At 40.9% G+C, this 17,180-nt stretch overlaps 1 protein-coding gene across 3 annotated transcripts in view; it reads left to right on the forward strand.

The window, feature by feature from the left end:
• CUNH9orf3 (chromosome unknown C9orf3 homolog) overlaps positions 1–17,180 on the forward strand; it is a 326,108-nt gene that overhangs the window by 62,691 nt on the left and 246,237 nt on the right. For all 3 annotated transcript variants that reach the window (XM_019554787.1, XM_019554789.1, XM_019554788.1), the window contains exon 5: positions 388–636. In XM_019554787.1, coding sequence (XP_019410332.1) covers positions 388–636 — 249 coding nt within the window. The remainder of the gene's footprint in view (positions 1–387; positions 637–17,180) is intronic.

A 17,180-nucleotide genomic window follows, 5' to 3' on the forward strand; every position in this document is an offset into this window, starting at 1 on the left:
CGTTCACTTACTTTTCCATATTTTCTTACTGTAAAATATGCACACAGACACAAATGTATGCACAGTTATGGCTTGTACAGTAGTTGGATTTGAACCCATGTTTTTTTAATTCCTTTTTGCTGTAAAACAAAGTGTTACTACTTTCACTTGTTTTAGATTGGAGTAGCCAAATCAATTCCACCCAAGTTTATTAATTTTGCTCCACAATTTTTCACTGCCAAACTGATGTGAACATCGGGAGAACACAAATGAGCCATCATTCTGTGCAAGTCCATCTGTAGTTTTGTGTCCTTGGTGTCTGCAGAGGATCCTAACTTCCAGTATTCACATTTAGCTCTGCCTATTTCTAATATCAAATTAAACCACTGCACTTTTTATTGTTCATAGGTTGGTTGAAGTGGGCTGTGGTCATTTGGAATACCCCTGCCGGTTCCAAAATCCTGGTGCCGCATCTCAACCAGTCATTCCTCATCGAGTCTTTGCTCCATGGTGTCTGAGGGACCTCTGTGCAGAGAAGCTGCTTGAGCTGATTCCTCAATGCCTGTCGGCTGCTCATGCTACACTGGGTACTCATCCCTTTTCCAGGCTCGATGTGTTGATAGTCCCTTCCAACTTTTCCAGTCTGGGAATGGCCAGGTACAGAAGCCTCTCTAATGTACTTTTATTTTTAAGTTTATAACTCTTTTGCTTTTGCTGCATCATTTCATTCTTATGTGCTGCATCCCAGTTTTTCCTAACTAGTCAGACTGGTTGTTTAAAGGCCACATCTGCATTTGGTATCTGTGTTGTTCCTCAGATGGTATGGAGAAAGTAAGCAACTTGAGTTATGACTATGAGCCAGCTGCTCTATTTCTACATACTGAAAGGAGTTTTCAGGAGTAATCAGCCAGTACTGGTTTGAAAACTGAAATCTTCCTGTATTTTCTGTTGGCTCTTAGACCAAATGATAGCAAGCCTTTATTTGTTCCTACTTCACAGGTGGGGTTAGTGTAAACAGAAACAGCTAGACTTCTTTTATCCAACAGCTAGCAATCTCAGCTTCATATCAGTACTAGCTTGGTTGGACTATTTTAATTGGACTGATTTTTGGAAGTATAATTTTTCTTCATGTTGTTACGGTTTATTTGCATCCTTTGTGTTATGATCTTCAGCTTTACTAGGGTGTGGGTAAGGGAAGTATATAAGCTCATTAAACATGTGGCTCTGAGTTTTCCCCATTAACCAAATTAAAGTCCTTTCCTCTTTGCTTTTCATTTCCATACTTTGATGCTTTTGTGGTGGTTTCTTGTAGCAGCTTTTCCCCCTTTAATTCCTAGCAAAACATGGGCATACAAAAATCTGCTAAACTTGGGGTTTATTCATAAGCCTTTTGTGATTTGTCGAACTGAAACAATTATTTGTAAAACTAATTAAGAACCTTTGAACGCAGATCATTTCAAGCTTTTAGAGCATCCTTGGATATTACAAAATGGAATAACTTTATTATTTCTGTAATAAAATTTTAAATCATGCAACTGTATTAGAATTTTTTTGGAATATTAAGACAGGGAAATGTACCAACTGAAATGCCGTTGTTGCTTTTTTGGTTTCTAAAGACTATATTAGTCTCAAGGCAGTTTTTGCGAACAGCAGAAGATAAAATGGTATTTTTATTTGCATAATGGCCATAGTTAGGTAGATGCTGTTAGTTGTACAGAAAGACAGGAGGATAATGGTTTCGGAGTTGTGGGTATTTCCAGATTGCTACATTGCTCCAGTGCTTTCCTAACAACTAGTAGGATTGCTTTCAGCCATCTGTGTCTTAGAACAGCAATATGAGGCAGCTCTAGATTCCAGATAGGCCAACCAGTAACTATTGATCCAGAGTGCTCACCCCATATAGATTTCTGATATTTACATTTCTTGTGGGAAGATTAATCCAACCATAAATCTTAAGTGTTTATCGTGTATTTGCCACACGAATGTCTCATTCATGTACATTTCTACTTATGATTTAAACTGATATGCACTGACATGCAATGCTGAATTATGCAACATTTCATGATGTCTCACCTCATCGTGGAAAAAAACAGGAGATTTGTCCAACATGTCCTGTCATATAGTTTGTGGTATATGGTGTTGCAGTAATTTTTTTCTTTTTTTTTAAATATATAAACAATGGAAAGTGAAGGTAAGGAATTCAGTGATGTATATTCTTGGTTTGTGAAATGAGCTTTATCTCTGTGTCGGGATTATTTCTGATATTTACTTTGAAAGTCCTCTTGCATTCTACTGCCTGTTGTAGCATGCCTGCAAGAAATAATTCTCAAGAGCTTTTCAACAGCATTGTATGCTTAACTAAGATTTAGGACTGATGTCATAACTCATACTACTTAGACCCGAGGAGGAGATGTGTGCATCACATAAAGGGAAGGCGGGAAGGGAGAGAGAGGGCAGCCCAGACAGAAAGAACACAATAGATGAAAGCCTTTGGATGGTCTTACAGGCCTGAGAATATTCTTGAGGAGGCCGTTAGAGCTTCCATGGGCATATGTCCTTCCCAGAGTTCTTAGGGACAAGACGGCCTTAGGCTATTCTGTAGCAAAACCATCTGTGGTTATTTAAGTCAAGTTTGTGTATTCAGAATATAGAAGTAATAGTACTTCCTTTGTGAATGAGATGAGAAAACCTTTACTCATATTTCCTTATGCTTGCTCCAACGGCTGTCAGCTCCAAGTGATCCATATCCTTGGTATAAGTAAAAGATGAAAGGAAAGGCATGTGCATTTTCTGAAGCTTTTCATTCAACAGTTCATCAAGCCAAGGACATTCTTCTTCTTCTTCTTCTTCTTCTTCTTCTTCTTCTTTTAAAGAAATAAATAATTTTCAGTTATTTAAATGGTAGACTGTCTTTGGACCACAGAGAAAATTATAAAGTGCTCCATAATAGCATGCTTGTTCTTGTCCTGTGTCCTTGTGCATACAGAAGCTTCTGTGCATAGCAAATGGCCCAAATGGTTAATTCCTACCCATTGCAGTTACAATGAGTTAAATAACTCCATTTTTAGAATAAACCCAGGCCCAGAACCATAAAGAAAGATTGCTGTTATCTTGGGTTAGCAAGGGTGCTATACTATTTATTTTTTATCATCTAGTCTATCTGTAGCAGTACAAACATAACGCAGCATGCGAGCACAAAAGGGCTGTTGTTTTGAGAATTCTAATTGTACTCCTGTCTGCCAGGGAAGGAAGCAGTCATAAATTTTAGTCATTATCTCAACTATTAAGGCTTTACAGCATTTCACATTTTTCTTTGTCTGTTCCTCATTAGCCTCTAGTTACTGTGTTTTTATACCCCAAAGTACTTTCATTTATTCAAGGAGGTGTTACTCCAGGTTTCAGTGTTATGAAATGATGGTGATTCTTGAATTGAATCGTTTAATTAGGAACCTTAAGTTGCTGTCTCTTTTAGCAGCCAATGCTACAGATTAGCCGCATTTTCTTTAAAGTTCCACAGATGCCTTATGGGGAAAATTCCATTCATTCTGCTTATGTTTTCTGTATATCTCTTCCCATAGTTTTTAATTTATTAAGGGCTTTTGTATAGAAACAGGATCTTGATTGTTTATAATAATCACAATCATCCCCTCCTGCTTCTTACTCCTCTTTTGAAGTCAGGAGATCTATTCTGTGCTTGCTATATTGTGTTTACACCAATTTGATTCTAGTGAATTCAGTAGCATTTCTTCTGGTTTTATACTAGCATGAGAAAAGAATATAGCTGCAATTTCTTAGATAGTTACGTTACATTATTCACTACAGTAAAAACTGTGACAGATTTGAATCAGTTTCCAGTCACTTATACAGGCTTATGTGTAATTTCTGTCCCTAGCTCAAGAAACTGATTCATTTTTGGTTTCCCCAAGAAAATGTGTTACATACAGAGACCTGTAGTCCTTCTTTGCACCGACTGAGCCATCTGTCATCATGATCAAGTCCATGATTTTCTGTCACTATCTGCTTACATTGAAATAATCTTTCCTGCATACCTGCTACTAGGGCTGTGCAAAGCTTCGGTAGCCGATTCAATTCGGAGGAGCTTTGGCTCAATTTGGCAGACCAATCTCCAAATCTGAATTGAATCAAGAGACCCATTAAATGGTCCAAATCGGACTGGGAGCCTCCGAATCGATTCAGGGAGATTCGGAAGGCTTGCAGCAAACAGAAACTGAGAAGAGGGAGGGGGATGGTGTGTTCTTCCATATATAGAAAAGACTGAGCGGGGAGAAAGACTGCTCTGATACTGATATCTGTAGCTGGCCAGTGACTGTGATCTTTCACTGAGCTCCCTCCTGTTTTCACCTCGTTCTACCTTAACACACACAAGTAATACGAGTTTTGCTTTCAACAGTTTGAGGGGCACTTTCACAGAAACCCCTGCATCTGTCTCCTTGAAACTTGTCAGGCTTCATGCCCTCAGAAGGGGCCACCATCTGTGCTGTTTTCCTCTGAATCTGCAAAAAACCCACAAAGTTATAGGCATTTTAGTGATTCCCCATTATAGTCTATGGCCGAATCTCTGAATTGGTGCCAAATCTCCAAATCCAAATTGGCCAATTCAAATTGGGACAGCGATTCGAATCACCGAATCAAATCACTATTCCTCCAAATCAGCCGACTCCAAAGCGAATGCTTGCTGGTTCACACAGGCCTACCAACTACCCATGGATTTCTGCTATAAGCTCATTAGTTTCCATTTCTCATTCCTCAGAGGTTCCAGTACCATCATTCTACCTTTCTAACTTGCAGGTGCTAGTGTTTGTCACTCAGAGGACTGTAAGCTTTACTTATGTTGAAATTGAAATGTGTTTTCACAAATAATCGAATTTAAAATTCGGTTTGCAACATGGAGGATTTAAATAATGATAGAGGCTGTGTCCTTTTCTGTTTTATTGGTTTATTTTTAGATGTACTAGTTTTTGGATGAGCACCAGCAAAGAAGCAGTCTTTTAGCAAAGCTCTGTGTATCAGTAACCCAGCTAGGAGCATGACATAAAACTCTGTGTTATCACACAGTAGAGCCAATAAACAGCTAGAACAAAAGGAACTCCTAAGCAGTTCAAATCCTGGCCAAGATTTTCAAATTAGGTGTCTAAAGTTAGGCTATTTGATCCTTATTTGGATTCCAAAATAATTGATGTGACTACAGATATGTTAAGCTCCCTTGACACCAGCAGGTGTTTTGTTGGTGAGCCCGTTAAAGCTAGTGGCAGCTGCTTGGTCCTCAGCGGGTACATCTACATGAGACACTTACTGAGTATTAGGTGAATTGTACTGCGTATTAGCATGGCTGGCAAAAACTGTTAATGCGCTAATTTGCAGTAGACTTGGTCCAATCTGCGTTAATGTCACTTAAAAACCATTCATCTGTGTTAATGCGCAGTAGTGCCGATTAGCACATTAAGTTTAGTACCTGTTATTATGGCACATAATGAAAATGCAGATGTGCCCACTATGTTTGAAACTCAGGCCCACTCTTTAGCTGTTTACCTATGGTTTTAACATGTTAACTTTAGCCTCCTGTATTAAAAAATCTTGGTCCCAATTTTTCTGTTTCCTTCAAATGGTCCTTGGTAATCACTTTAAGAGTAAAAAATACCTCTCCTTTGAAAAAGCTACACATGAGTAATATTGTCAGTTTTCCAACTCATGTTACTCTTCTATTATGTGCAGCCTTGCAAAATTATATTTGGCCAGTTTCCTGGGCTTGAATTTTTTTGTGGAAGAGATTTGATGCCTTATCTAATATGATATTTGTGACTAACTTGCAGAGCTGAATCAGTTGAATAATATTTCTGGCATTTTTTTTTTATGCATTAGCAGTCCTGCCTCTGCTTCTTATATACAGGGACCTACTTAATTCAGTTTTGTGGATTTCATGGAAACCACAAAATCTGGGAATGTCCACAAAATGTGCAAAATTATTAACAATAACAAAAACATTAATAAAAATAAAATTTGGGTGTCCCGTGGGAGCCAGTGGTTCTTACTGCCAGGTGGGGAGGGCACCAGTTGGTGGGGTAGCGTGAGGGGCTGCAGAGAAGATGATGGCTGCCCCCTTGTAACTCTTCTCCCACCGGGGTCTCTCTGCTAATCAGCGCCAAGGGGCCAGGCAGCGCAAACAGCAGCCAGCAATCAAGATGGCAGCTGACCCTGTGTCCCTCTTTGCCCCTGGGCCTCTCTACCAATCAGCATTGAGGAGCAGGGGCAAGGCCACTGTGAAATACCTGCAACATTGGCTTGGCACACTGAGTGGTCTGCAAAAAAATGTTTGTCTCGCCTAGGTCCCTACTTATATATAGCTGATAGCATATCCAACAGTACTAACAGTTCACTTCTCTTCTTTGCATCAGCTTTTGTAAAGGTCATTTGTAGAGCTGTTATAATGTTACAAAGACCTGATCTTTTAAACCTTTTTCCTGCTTCTTTTCCTAGAATAGGAAATGAGGTTTTATTACTTGTTTTTCTAAAAGACATTGCAAATAGCTTGACGGTTAACTGGAATGATCCTACAAATAATTCTGCATCTGCCTAAATGAAGCCACTTATGTGTGTGAAATTAACTCAGAGAATCTACTCAAACAGAGTGAATTTCAGTGAATATGTAGATGTTTATAGCATTGGGGCCTGTATGGGTTTAGAGACATCAGGCAAGTGAAACTAATAAAGCAAGTAGTTTTTTTTACAGACTGTTATAAAAACTGTTTTTCAAGTTTGCTCTCATCTACTGAAGGCAAAATCCTTAGCAATAACAAGAGGAAAGGCATCTTTGCTAAAGATTCAACATGCTGCTCTTCAACATAGGGTTGAGAGCTCAAAATTCACACTTTGAGGAAAATCATTCTTGATGTTCTTAATAGTTCTAAGATAAAAACAGGAAGCAGAGGAAATTGTTTAACAATATTTCTTGTTCTTTACATATCAATACAAATCATAAATAAATAATATTGATGAAATGAAATCAATCACAAACCAAATGTATGTTGCAAATTACTTTTAATAATATATTTCTTTCTTTTGCATGTTTTTGATGGCTGAATTCTGTTCAAGACGAAAAGCCTCTTTCTGTGACAGATTTTGTTTCATAAATCACACAGAAATTATTTTTTTAAAATTCTTATTTTCTTATTGTAGCCATTATGCTTGTGATCTATGAGTGAGTGGTGATGGCAAATTATAAATACCAAGATAGATGTGCTACATAGCAATTGAATATGCTCCTTCTTTTGAGTAATAACTGTTCTGGTAGTTATTTTGAAGGTTTCCATAAGCCCTGCACACTCCATTAGAGAAGCTCCTCTATTACAGATAATCTTACAGATAATATTTATAAAAAACAAATATTTGGGGTAAAAGCTGTAAGGGCTTGATTGTTGGAATAGAGGAGAAGGTTTGAGGGAGACAAGGATGCATGTGATGTCCATTTAAAGCATTTCTTTTATTTTCACTGAGGGAGTGTCTGTACTGGAGGTTATGGCATTGAGAATTTTCCTAAACTGGGAGCTTCTAATTCTGAGATCGTCTACCAGCCAATTTAGCTTTATTTACTTACTCTGTGATCTCCTCTTCTGTCTGAAGCCCAGCCTGAATGTATCAGATAATATTTATAAAAAACAAATATTTGGGGTAAAAGCTGTAAGGGCTTGGTTGTTAGAATAGAGGAGAAGGTTCGAGGGAGACAAGGATGCATGTGATGTCCATTTAAAGCATTTCTTTTATTTTCACTGGGGGAGTGTCTGTACTGGAGGTTATGGTATTGAGAATTTTCCTAAACTGGGAGCTTCTAATTCTGAGATCGTCTACCAGCCAATTTAGCTTTATTTTCTTACTCTGTGATCTCCTCTTCTGTCTGAAGCCCAGCCTGAATGTATCACTATCCTAGGAATTTGGATCCAGTTTTCAGTGCTGCAGGATTTAGCGCTTTTAAAATAAGCTATTATTAGGCTGTTTGTTGGGTCTAGCCAATTATAAATAGCCAATTAATTTACTATTCATCTTTGTGCTATGGCAGTGTGCTCTCTTTATTCTTGGATATGCCAAGATGACAGAATCAGCCAAGGACTGTCTACACTGAAGCCTTAGCAATGATAACAGTAATTTGGAATATGTGTCTACAAAACACTTGTGTATGAACTTGGTGATATTTAGACACTGAGAACACTTTCAATTTCTTAGCTGGAGCCTGAAGTGAAATTTGCTACTACTGCAGTCACAGTCTTTCACCCAGTTGTCATTTGGGATCAGAACAGGATTTGGACTATAGCGGGCCCAAAATATATCTTTAGTTATGTACTGAGCTGCTTTGCTCATTTATTAAGTCCTAACAGATGTCTTCTGAACACAAGCCTGCAGTGGGGTGAGGCTAATAGCTATCACCTTTCTCTGTAGCTAAAAAGCTGTTTGCTTGATGCAGTAGAAAGTGGCTGATTGTTCTCATCCATTGTAGGAGATTGGTGTTGCTTTTAAGTTGAAGTCAAAATTGTTAAAAAAAATTAAAGAGCATTTCATGATTTTTTTTTTTAAGAATGACATAGGTGTATCTTATGTTTTAACAGTGCTCCTATCAGTCCTTCTTAGGAACTTGAAAAACAACTGGTTTCCATTTAGTCAACATTGTTTTTCATGTGGCAAATCTTTTTCCCTAGGTTTTAAATGGCACTGAAATGAAAATGACTATTTCTACTAAGGAAATATTTAAGATTGAATATAAAAATACATTTGGAAGCCAGATAATTTTTACTTTTGTGCCCACGTCTTCAGTGAAGCTCATCGTGTCATTTCACTGTTGCAGCAGAGACAAGAAAGGGAGCATAAAATAATAGGCACTAGGACCTCAATGAGGTAAGCCATATAAAGTCAACTGTCACAAAATTGGTCTAAATATTCAAAATACTTTTTTACCATTGTTTATTATTTATATTATCGTAGTGCCGAGGACCAGGATCCCATTGTACTGGGTATTATGCAAGTCTTTGAAAATCACACCTTTCTCAGTCATTCCATATTGAGAACCCAAAAATGTAAGGCATCCAAAATCAGTCACTTTTTAAAACTTAGAGTGTTATGTATTTTTTTCTCGTGGGTTATGACTGGAAAAATAAGTTTCCTATTTTATTAATTACTGTACTACTGGTTTACTTTGCCTGTAAGGCAGAGAGAAGTAGCCACATTAGTCTGAATTCAGGCAGAAGATATGCTCAAGTGGCATCTTATAGACTAACTAATTCAGAGGTATAAGCTTTTGTAAGCAACAACTTAACCTTGACAGATGCTGTGAATGAACCTGCAGGGAGCAGGGCTTCCAACTAGAAAGCAATAATTTAAATATAAAGAATAGGGAAGGGGGAAGGAAAGGAAAAGGTGAACTGCTGCGAGAAGGAAAGGAGGATTGAAGAAGTGAAAAGGCTTAAATAAGGCAGCAAATCCATAGGGACAGAGGAGTTATAAAAACTAGTCCAGATAATGGGATACAAATGAGATTGTGTTAAGTATGGGCTAAAGAGAGATTATGGATTTGTATGTCATCATCTGGACTAGTTTTTGTAACCCCATCCACAGTTGTATTACTTTTGAGCTACCTTTTTCATTCTGCATCATGAACTTGTGCTTGGCTGATAATGGAGATCAAGGATTGAATCACCTCTTTGATGGGTCATCATTGGAAGTACAGTAACAATTCTGCTCTTTTCTGACCCCAGGCCAGGAGGTAGGGGTGCTAGAGCACATCTCTCAGCCTGTTGGCCATTGGCAGCCCAGCCAAGTACCCTCAAACCCTGCTGTCCCCCCACAGGAGGTTTAGGAGCCCCCTGTCTGGGTTAGGTAAAATCATACAGGTAAAAGCTACTCTAAACAAAGTGCTTTGAATGCTTCCACTTTTTTTATACAGCAGCAAGATTAAATTGGGTACCGTTCTAATCTGTAATCTTAGCCAAGGACTGTTGAAGTCAACAGAAGCGCCATCTGACATGTTGGTGCCATGTTTAACTGGTTTTGGCCATTTTTAAAGTGGTTTATGTGCATTGAACATCTGTTGTGTTACAGATTTGAACCGGTTTCCAATTACTAATACTGGTTTATGTGTAATTTATATCCCTAGTCTGGAGGTCCCTTCCAGCCCTGTTTCTCCATAATTCTATGATTGTCTCTGTGATTCTATTTAACTACCTAGAAGGATAAAGAGAAGTGTTTTTTAGATTAAACTCTGTAGGATGTTGCATGCCTAAAGCGGTATGTTTGGTATAAACAAGTCAGCTTTGGTTTGTGTAGATTCTAGAATTTTTATTTCTGTTTGGAGAATCCATGTGTATTTGCATTTTAGTCCATCTTCCACAGGCTTTTTTGTTAATACTCTAGAAGCCTTTGTTAGGGTCAAAATGATCCAAGATTTGGCTGTTTTATGGTCCTACAGTTCATGGATGTTAGAGCAATAGTATGAGAAAACCAAGTCCCACTGTATTTCAAACAAATCAATAGCTTTCTGATGCAAAAAAAGGAATAAAAAGAGGCCCATTTGAGTTTATTTGAAATCCTGTGGACCTCAGATCTACAACCCTAAGGCTAATTAAGTACAGAAAGTAAAAAAGCCTGAGGCTAAATCAATTCAAACTAGGCAGCTTCCTCTAAACTGCATAGGTTGAACGGATAACCAGCTGAACTGACATTCAGTTTTTAATTGGGAAAGGCAGGGGGAGGTCTGCACTGACCCCAGGCCAGGAGGTAGGGGTGCTAGAGCACATATCTCAGCCATTGGCAGTCCAGCCAAGTACCCTCAAACCCTGCTGTCCCCCCACAGGAGGTTTAGGAGCCCCCTGTCTGGGTGAGGGGGAGGTTTCATCAGGCCAGGCAGCCCTGGGGAGCCTCCCCCCTCCCCCCCCCGCTCCTCCCAGCTGCTGATTGCTTCAGTTGCTGCTGCAGGAGTGAGGAGAAGTCCTTGGCTGGGTACCTGCCCCTGTGGTCCAGCATGGGGGCACAAGGGAGCCCCTGCCCTCTTCTCCTCACCCCAGCCGAGGGTCCTCCAGCCCCGGGTAGCCCCAGGAGTTGAGGGGAATTCTTCCCAACCCCACCTGTTTGCCTGCAGCTGGAGGACCCTGGGCTGGGATGGGGAGAAGCCCCCCAAGACAGAGGTTCCCTGGTGCCCCCATGCTGGGCTGCAGGAGCAGGCTTGGAGGACTTCTTCTTCCTCCCTTGTGTGACAGCTGCTGAAGCAGTCAGGAGAGGAGGGGGCTGCCAGGCTCTGAGATGCCCGCCTCACAGGGGCTTTCTTTCCCCCCATGTACTGTGTGGACCCTGGCTGGGGGGGACTGGGAGTCTGTTCCCCATCCCACCTATCCCTGTGGGCTGCTGGATACAGGCAGGAAGCAGGCTAAGGAGCAGAGGGGTGAGGCAGTCCCTACTCCACTGGAGCAGGCAGCATAGCCCAGAGCTGTAAAGCATCCTGGGAAGCTGGGGGACTGTGAGTTAATTTGAACCCAGAAGGCATCTGGGACAGAAGTTAATTGGGAAAGGCAGGGGAAGGTCTGAAGCGACCTAAATCAGTTAAGTCTGATACTGCATCCAACCAGGTTTATCTTAAACTGGTTTTGGCCATTTAAAATGGTTTTTGTGCACTGAACTTCTGTTCTGTTGCAGGTTTAAACCAGCTTCTGATCACTTAGACTGGTTTATGTGTAACTTCTGTCCCTAGCCCATTAGTTACTATTGTAATTTTGAGTTGAACGAGAAATGTTCTGTTATGAATCCCAAATCTTTCACTTCACTTAATTTAGAACACCTGAAATTGTCAAAAAGGAATCTTGGCTGGAGATAAGATATCTGAGATTTCTAAGAAAGTTGGAACTAACATTGCAATTAGAAGCACACTCAAGAAACTACATATTTTTATTTATTAAACAAACATTCTTAAATTGGCTCTTCTACAGAAGTTCACTTACTTCAAATGAGTCAAATAAACATTACATTGTATGAAACAGACCTCCTAATATGTCCCATTACTTTAAAGCAGTGTTTTAAGCTGGAATGTGAAGCACACTTTTTTTTCCCCTTGGCTTGAGTTACAGAAAATGTTATTTCTTCATTTAGTAATTGGATAGTTAATAGGGTTCTTTGTGATGTTACTGTAGAAGAGTGACTGCATTTTATTAAAATCTGGGATTGGAATTATAGTTGCGCCCACTAGCATCATTATAGTTAAGGGTGTCTCAGCATTTCCAGTATGAACTTGTATTTCAGTGGTTTATAACTTGGCTATAAAAATTTGTTCCCAGCATAAACTTGGCATAAACCATGTCAGCTTAAGAGAAAAAGTATATATATATATATATATATATGCACACGCACCCTGTTATATGCATGCACACATGTATGTGCATGCACACAGGCACACACACAGACACACATATATATAAAGATAGATAACAAAAATAATCCTCTTTTTCTTTATATGAGTCATAGAAAGATTTAACAATAAAAAATCTTTCTTAAAAAAAGATCAAAAGAAGGAACAAAAACAGTAGTTGCCAGCAGCAATAATTAGCTAATAACCATACTTTGTATTGTCAGGAGAAAGCAGGATCAAAGCTGCCATGCAAACTAATTTTTAGAATATTTTTTTCCCTGTAATACAGATTTGCATAGGATAAGAAATGCTTTGTTATGGAACAGTAGTGAAACAGTCAAATACTGCTCAATAATGTATTTGTAGCATACACTTTCATAAGAGTTCAATCCATTCTATGAATCACATTGAGACTGCTACTAACAATCACAGCAAAGAGACTTTTATAGCATATGCCATGAAGCCATATTAAGAATAATACATAACACCTCGAACTGGTTGGGCACAATGCAGGTTCATTTGAGAGGGGAAAAAAGAGAAATAGTCCGAGGAGTTTCAATTTCTTGTTATTGTCCAAGGAGTTTCAGCTCCTTCTCCAGGCAGACTTGCTCCACCAGGTTTGCTCTATATATTTTCAGCCTCTCATGCTGCATAGTCACTTTTGTCAAACATAATAGCCTGCAATTTGGCATTCCCACCTAGGAAGCACCTTAAAGGGCAGGAGTCTTCATGACAAATTGTGCTTGCAGCAACAAAGTTGCATTGGTGTAATGTTTTTTGTGCAGTGCCAGTGTGTAATTACCTACCTGGTCTCAGTCTGTCTCGCTATAGCTATCTTCTTAGATTTAAAAAATTAGGTGTGGTCCATGCTACTTCCTGGTTACTGTTAGCTTTGTTTGCTTTCCATGTCCATAAAAGAAAATGATACACTTGAAAATGGGAGCATGAGAAGGAAATTATTGATGCAAAGGAGACTCAGAGATTTGAAGTAAATGAAGGTTGTGTAGAATCAAAATGGGTGGTCCCCATGTTGATATTTCACATCGTGTTGAACTTAATAGGATTTGTTATATAGAAGTCCTGTTTGTGTTAGGGAGAAGTGCTTGCTTACCACCACCTCAGGTGGAGGTACAACAGGGGCAGGCAAAATACAGACCATGGGCTGGACCCAGGCCACCAGGCACTTTCATCCAGCCTGCAGCTCCCACCAGTAATTTGCGCCCTGCCCAGCCCTTCCGCCCATGAGGGTGGGACAGAGGTGCCCATGTATACACCCCCTTGCCAACATACCCTATTGTACCTCACTTCCACCCTCCTGGGTGGAAGAGCCTGTCCCGGCCAGCATGCAGCTTTTGGGTGAGGCTGCTGCTGGCACTGCTGCAGCCGCTAGGGTGCCTGCTTGGATTCCCCTGTGTCCTACTCGCCCTGAGCACCAAGTAGGGAAGTGGTGAGGGCAGGGGAGCTGCAGGTGGATGGAAGCCTGGGGCTGGCAACTGCATGGAGCCTGTGCCCAGGGCGTGGTGGCAGGGCAGAAGAGCTCAGGTGGGCAGGGAGGGTATGGGTGTGAGGGAGGATGGGGGATGTAATGATCCCCCCACACACACACACACAGAGTCCCCTGATAGTGCCCAGCCTGTGTCGGTGGCAGCAGCAGCAGTCAGGGCTGCTTTGGGTGCTTGCGCCTGGTGCAGGCACTCATACCCAATGTACAGCTCTGGCCAGTGCTGCACATCGTGGCAAGGAGCACAGCCTGGCTGGGCCACCTCTATCACGCAGTGCTCTGTGCAGTGCACTAGCAGCTCCCTCCTTTTACATGTGAGCACCGGGAAGCCCAGCTGGAGCTGGTTGCCTCTGCTGCTTCCTGCTGCACAGATCCCAGGACTTCGCTAGTAGTGGAGGGGAGCCCCAGCCCCTGCTTCCCTGCAGAGTCCTGGGACTTATGAGGCAGGGAATGGAGAAGGCAGCCAGCTCCAGCTCCAGCACATGGGGCTTCCCTTGTGTAGCGCACGAGTGCCAAGAGCTGTATGTGCACCACACAAGAGTGCTGTGCAATAGAGGCAGCCTGGCCAGGCTGCGCTCCTTGCCACTCTGTGAAGTGCAGGCAAGAGCCACACACTGGGCATGAGTGCCCCAAGCACACACGCCTGCTGCTTATGCTGCTGCTGCTGCTGCTGCTGCCGGTGCCGCCACCATCAGGGACTACACACCATAGGGGAGGAGAGGGGGGAGCTCCTCACCTCCCCACCCTCCCTCATGCCCTACAGGTGCCACACACCCACACCCTGACCCCACAACCCCCCATATACACACCCCCAACATACTCTATTGCTCCCCTACGCACACAGCCACACCCCCTCAGACCCCCCCACCATACACATACATGTGCACACACTCCTGCTATACCCCACCATACATGTGTGTGCGCGCGCACATGCACACACACATATACACGCAATATAGAAGACAAAGAGTTTATTTTGGAATTATTGTACGTAAACACAAATCATGACAAAATATTTTTCATAATAAAAGTAAATTATAGTTGGTGTTTGACTTGGTGTATGATTTGGTTTTTTTCTGGTTCTAAGATGGCAACCCCCCCCCCCCCCCCTTCCAAAAGGAGTATTTTTGCGGGGGCAAGGAGAAGGACTTCTGGTGGCAAAGGTCCAAGGTTATGGGTGGAACTTCAAGTCCCCAGATGGCAACCAGGGGGTGAGGCAACTGTCAAGGGGCAAGACTACCTATGCAACCCTCAAAAGTTCTCAAAATCTTGTTAAGTGGCCCTCTACCTGAAATAATTGCCCACCCCTGAGGTAGGAGAACAGCAGCTTCCACTTTCCTATATTAATGAGGTCATTGAGCAGCTGCCCCAAGGACTCCTTCTCCAGTGTCCATGGAGAGGAGGAAAAGGAGAGGAGAAAGACCTACCTGCCTTATCTTCCTTTCTATGTTCCTGGGCAATGTTTTTTTTGGGTAGTTTTATCTATGGAATCAGTGGTTTTAGTGGTTATCAGAGGGAAACTGGGGAGAAAACATTGAAAAATGTCCTGAACTTTTGTTTTAGTAGAAGTTTAATGGAAGGAAGAGCCACAATTGGTATCACTGAATAATTATTTTGATTAGATAATTTTGGTAGGTAAGGGAAAAGGGATAACTGTAATAGTCCTGCTTTCCACCCCCTCTTTACTCTAGGCCCCAAAAATCTACTATACTTTTCTGATCTTGAGAGATGTTCTGACCAGACCAGAGTACATAGTGGGGAACCAAATGACATCGATCCCTTCCTTCAGTTTGGCTGAATGCTGAATGAATCTGACAGTCAGATATTGTTTTTTTCCATAATGTGTCATTTTCCTTCCACACCTTATTTCTCTCCTCTTTTCTATATTCTCAGTTTTGCCTTCTGACTAACTGAAGTTTTCTTTAACTGGCCAAGACAAATGCATCTTTTTCAGAACTTTTGTAATGGAAAAGGCAGGATAAAAACTGAACTTTAACATGCCGGTAAAAGTTTGGCGGATATTAAAGAAAGTGATAAGACTGTGTAGTGTTCCTCTGGATTTTCCCAGGAACTAGCCTGCATTTAAGGACACAAAGGCTATTCTGTTGCTGTGAAACTCCTGTTTATGTGTATATGTTTGTCTTATTTTGTCTAACAGCAAGACAGGATTGACCTTCAACAATCACCACCAGCTAAAGATCATCTGTCTTCTTCTTTTTCCCCTTCAGGATATTTTATATTTGAAATTGTTAAAGATTTTTTCCACAATAAAATCCCAAACAATTGAAGAGGAAGGGGGAAAAAAGGACACCTAAAAGCAAGTTTTACTGAATTCTTACATTTCAAATAATTAACTTGTTTTACTCCTTTTTCAGTGTATTTAGTAAAAGTTTGAAAGTGTTCTATAGTGATTGTTATACTTGGATTTATCAACAGTTTCATGGCAAAAAACTCTGAAGCACAAGTAAATGTTAATGTTGCAAATGAAACAAAATATGTGTTAACATTTCATGTGTTGTTGGGCTTGAGTTACGTCCTGCCAATACAGCAGGACCTGTCAATGTTGGCAAGAACCCACTGTAAGGACTTTAAAAAGAGGAGGAAAGTTAATAGCCTGGCACCAGAGCACTTAAGGAAAGGCTGAAGATTCCAGTCTTTCCACTTCTGAACTCAAAACTTAAAACTGAAACCATGATGCCCCATAAGAAATGAAACATAACAGAGACTAGCAGCCTGCAGTTATGTATCTACATAAAGAATCCTTGACGAATCGTGTAAGTCAGAGAAAAGATTAATTGCTAGAACTGGACTGGAAGAGTGGAAGTGTGCAACCTGATCCAAGGGTTAGAGGCTGGACAATGGAGCATCTAAGCAACACCAGTCAAGTGGAGTTATTGATTTGGAAAATGTCAGACTTGAGTAAAGGTTGAACATCTGCCTGAGTTCACTGGAAAGAAAAATGGTTTATCATCACCCAGTATTTGGGGAAACATCAAATAATGTAACAGAAATATTTATTGAGTGCTTCTACGTTTTTTGCATTACTGCTGAAAATTCTACTATCTCTGTGTAGAAGGCAGGGCAGGACAGGGCAGCAACTGAGGACTAACTTGTTCAGAAGTGTGTAAGCTTTTGTAGATGACAGCCTAGCTCATTCATAGTAGGCTGACAAAGTTGGCTATGACCATATTTTATGCATATAGCATGTCCCCACATATAGTACGCACCATGTGTTGGAAAGACAGCCTGAAGGAAAAAAAAAAGATTGTATTTACTCATAGGTAGTAGCAGCTACCTGCTGCCAGC

This window comes from Crocodylus porosus, unplaced genomic scaffold (genome assembly GCF_001723895.1).
Source record: "Crocodylus porosus isolate Cpor-Errol unplaced genomic scaffold, CroPor_comp1, whole genome shotgun sequence".
In the NCBI taxonomy this organism is placed as follows: domain Eukaryota; kingdom Metazoa; phylum Chordata; order Crocodylia; family Crocodylidae; genus Crocodylus; species Crocodylus porosus.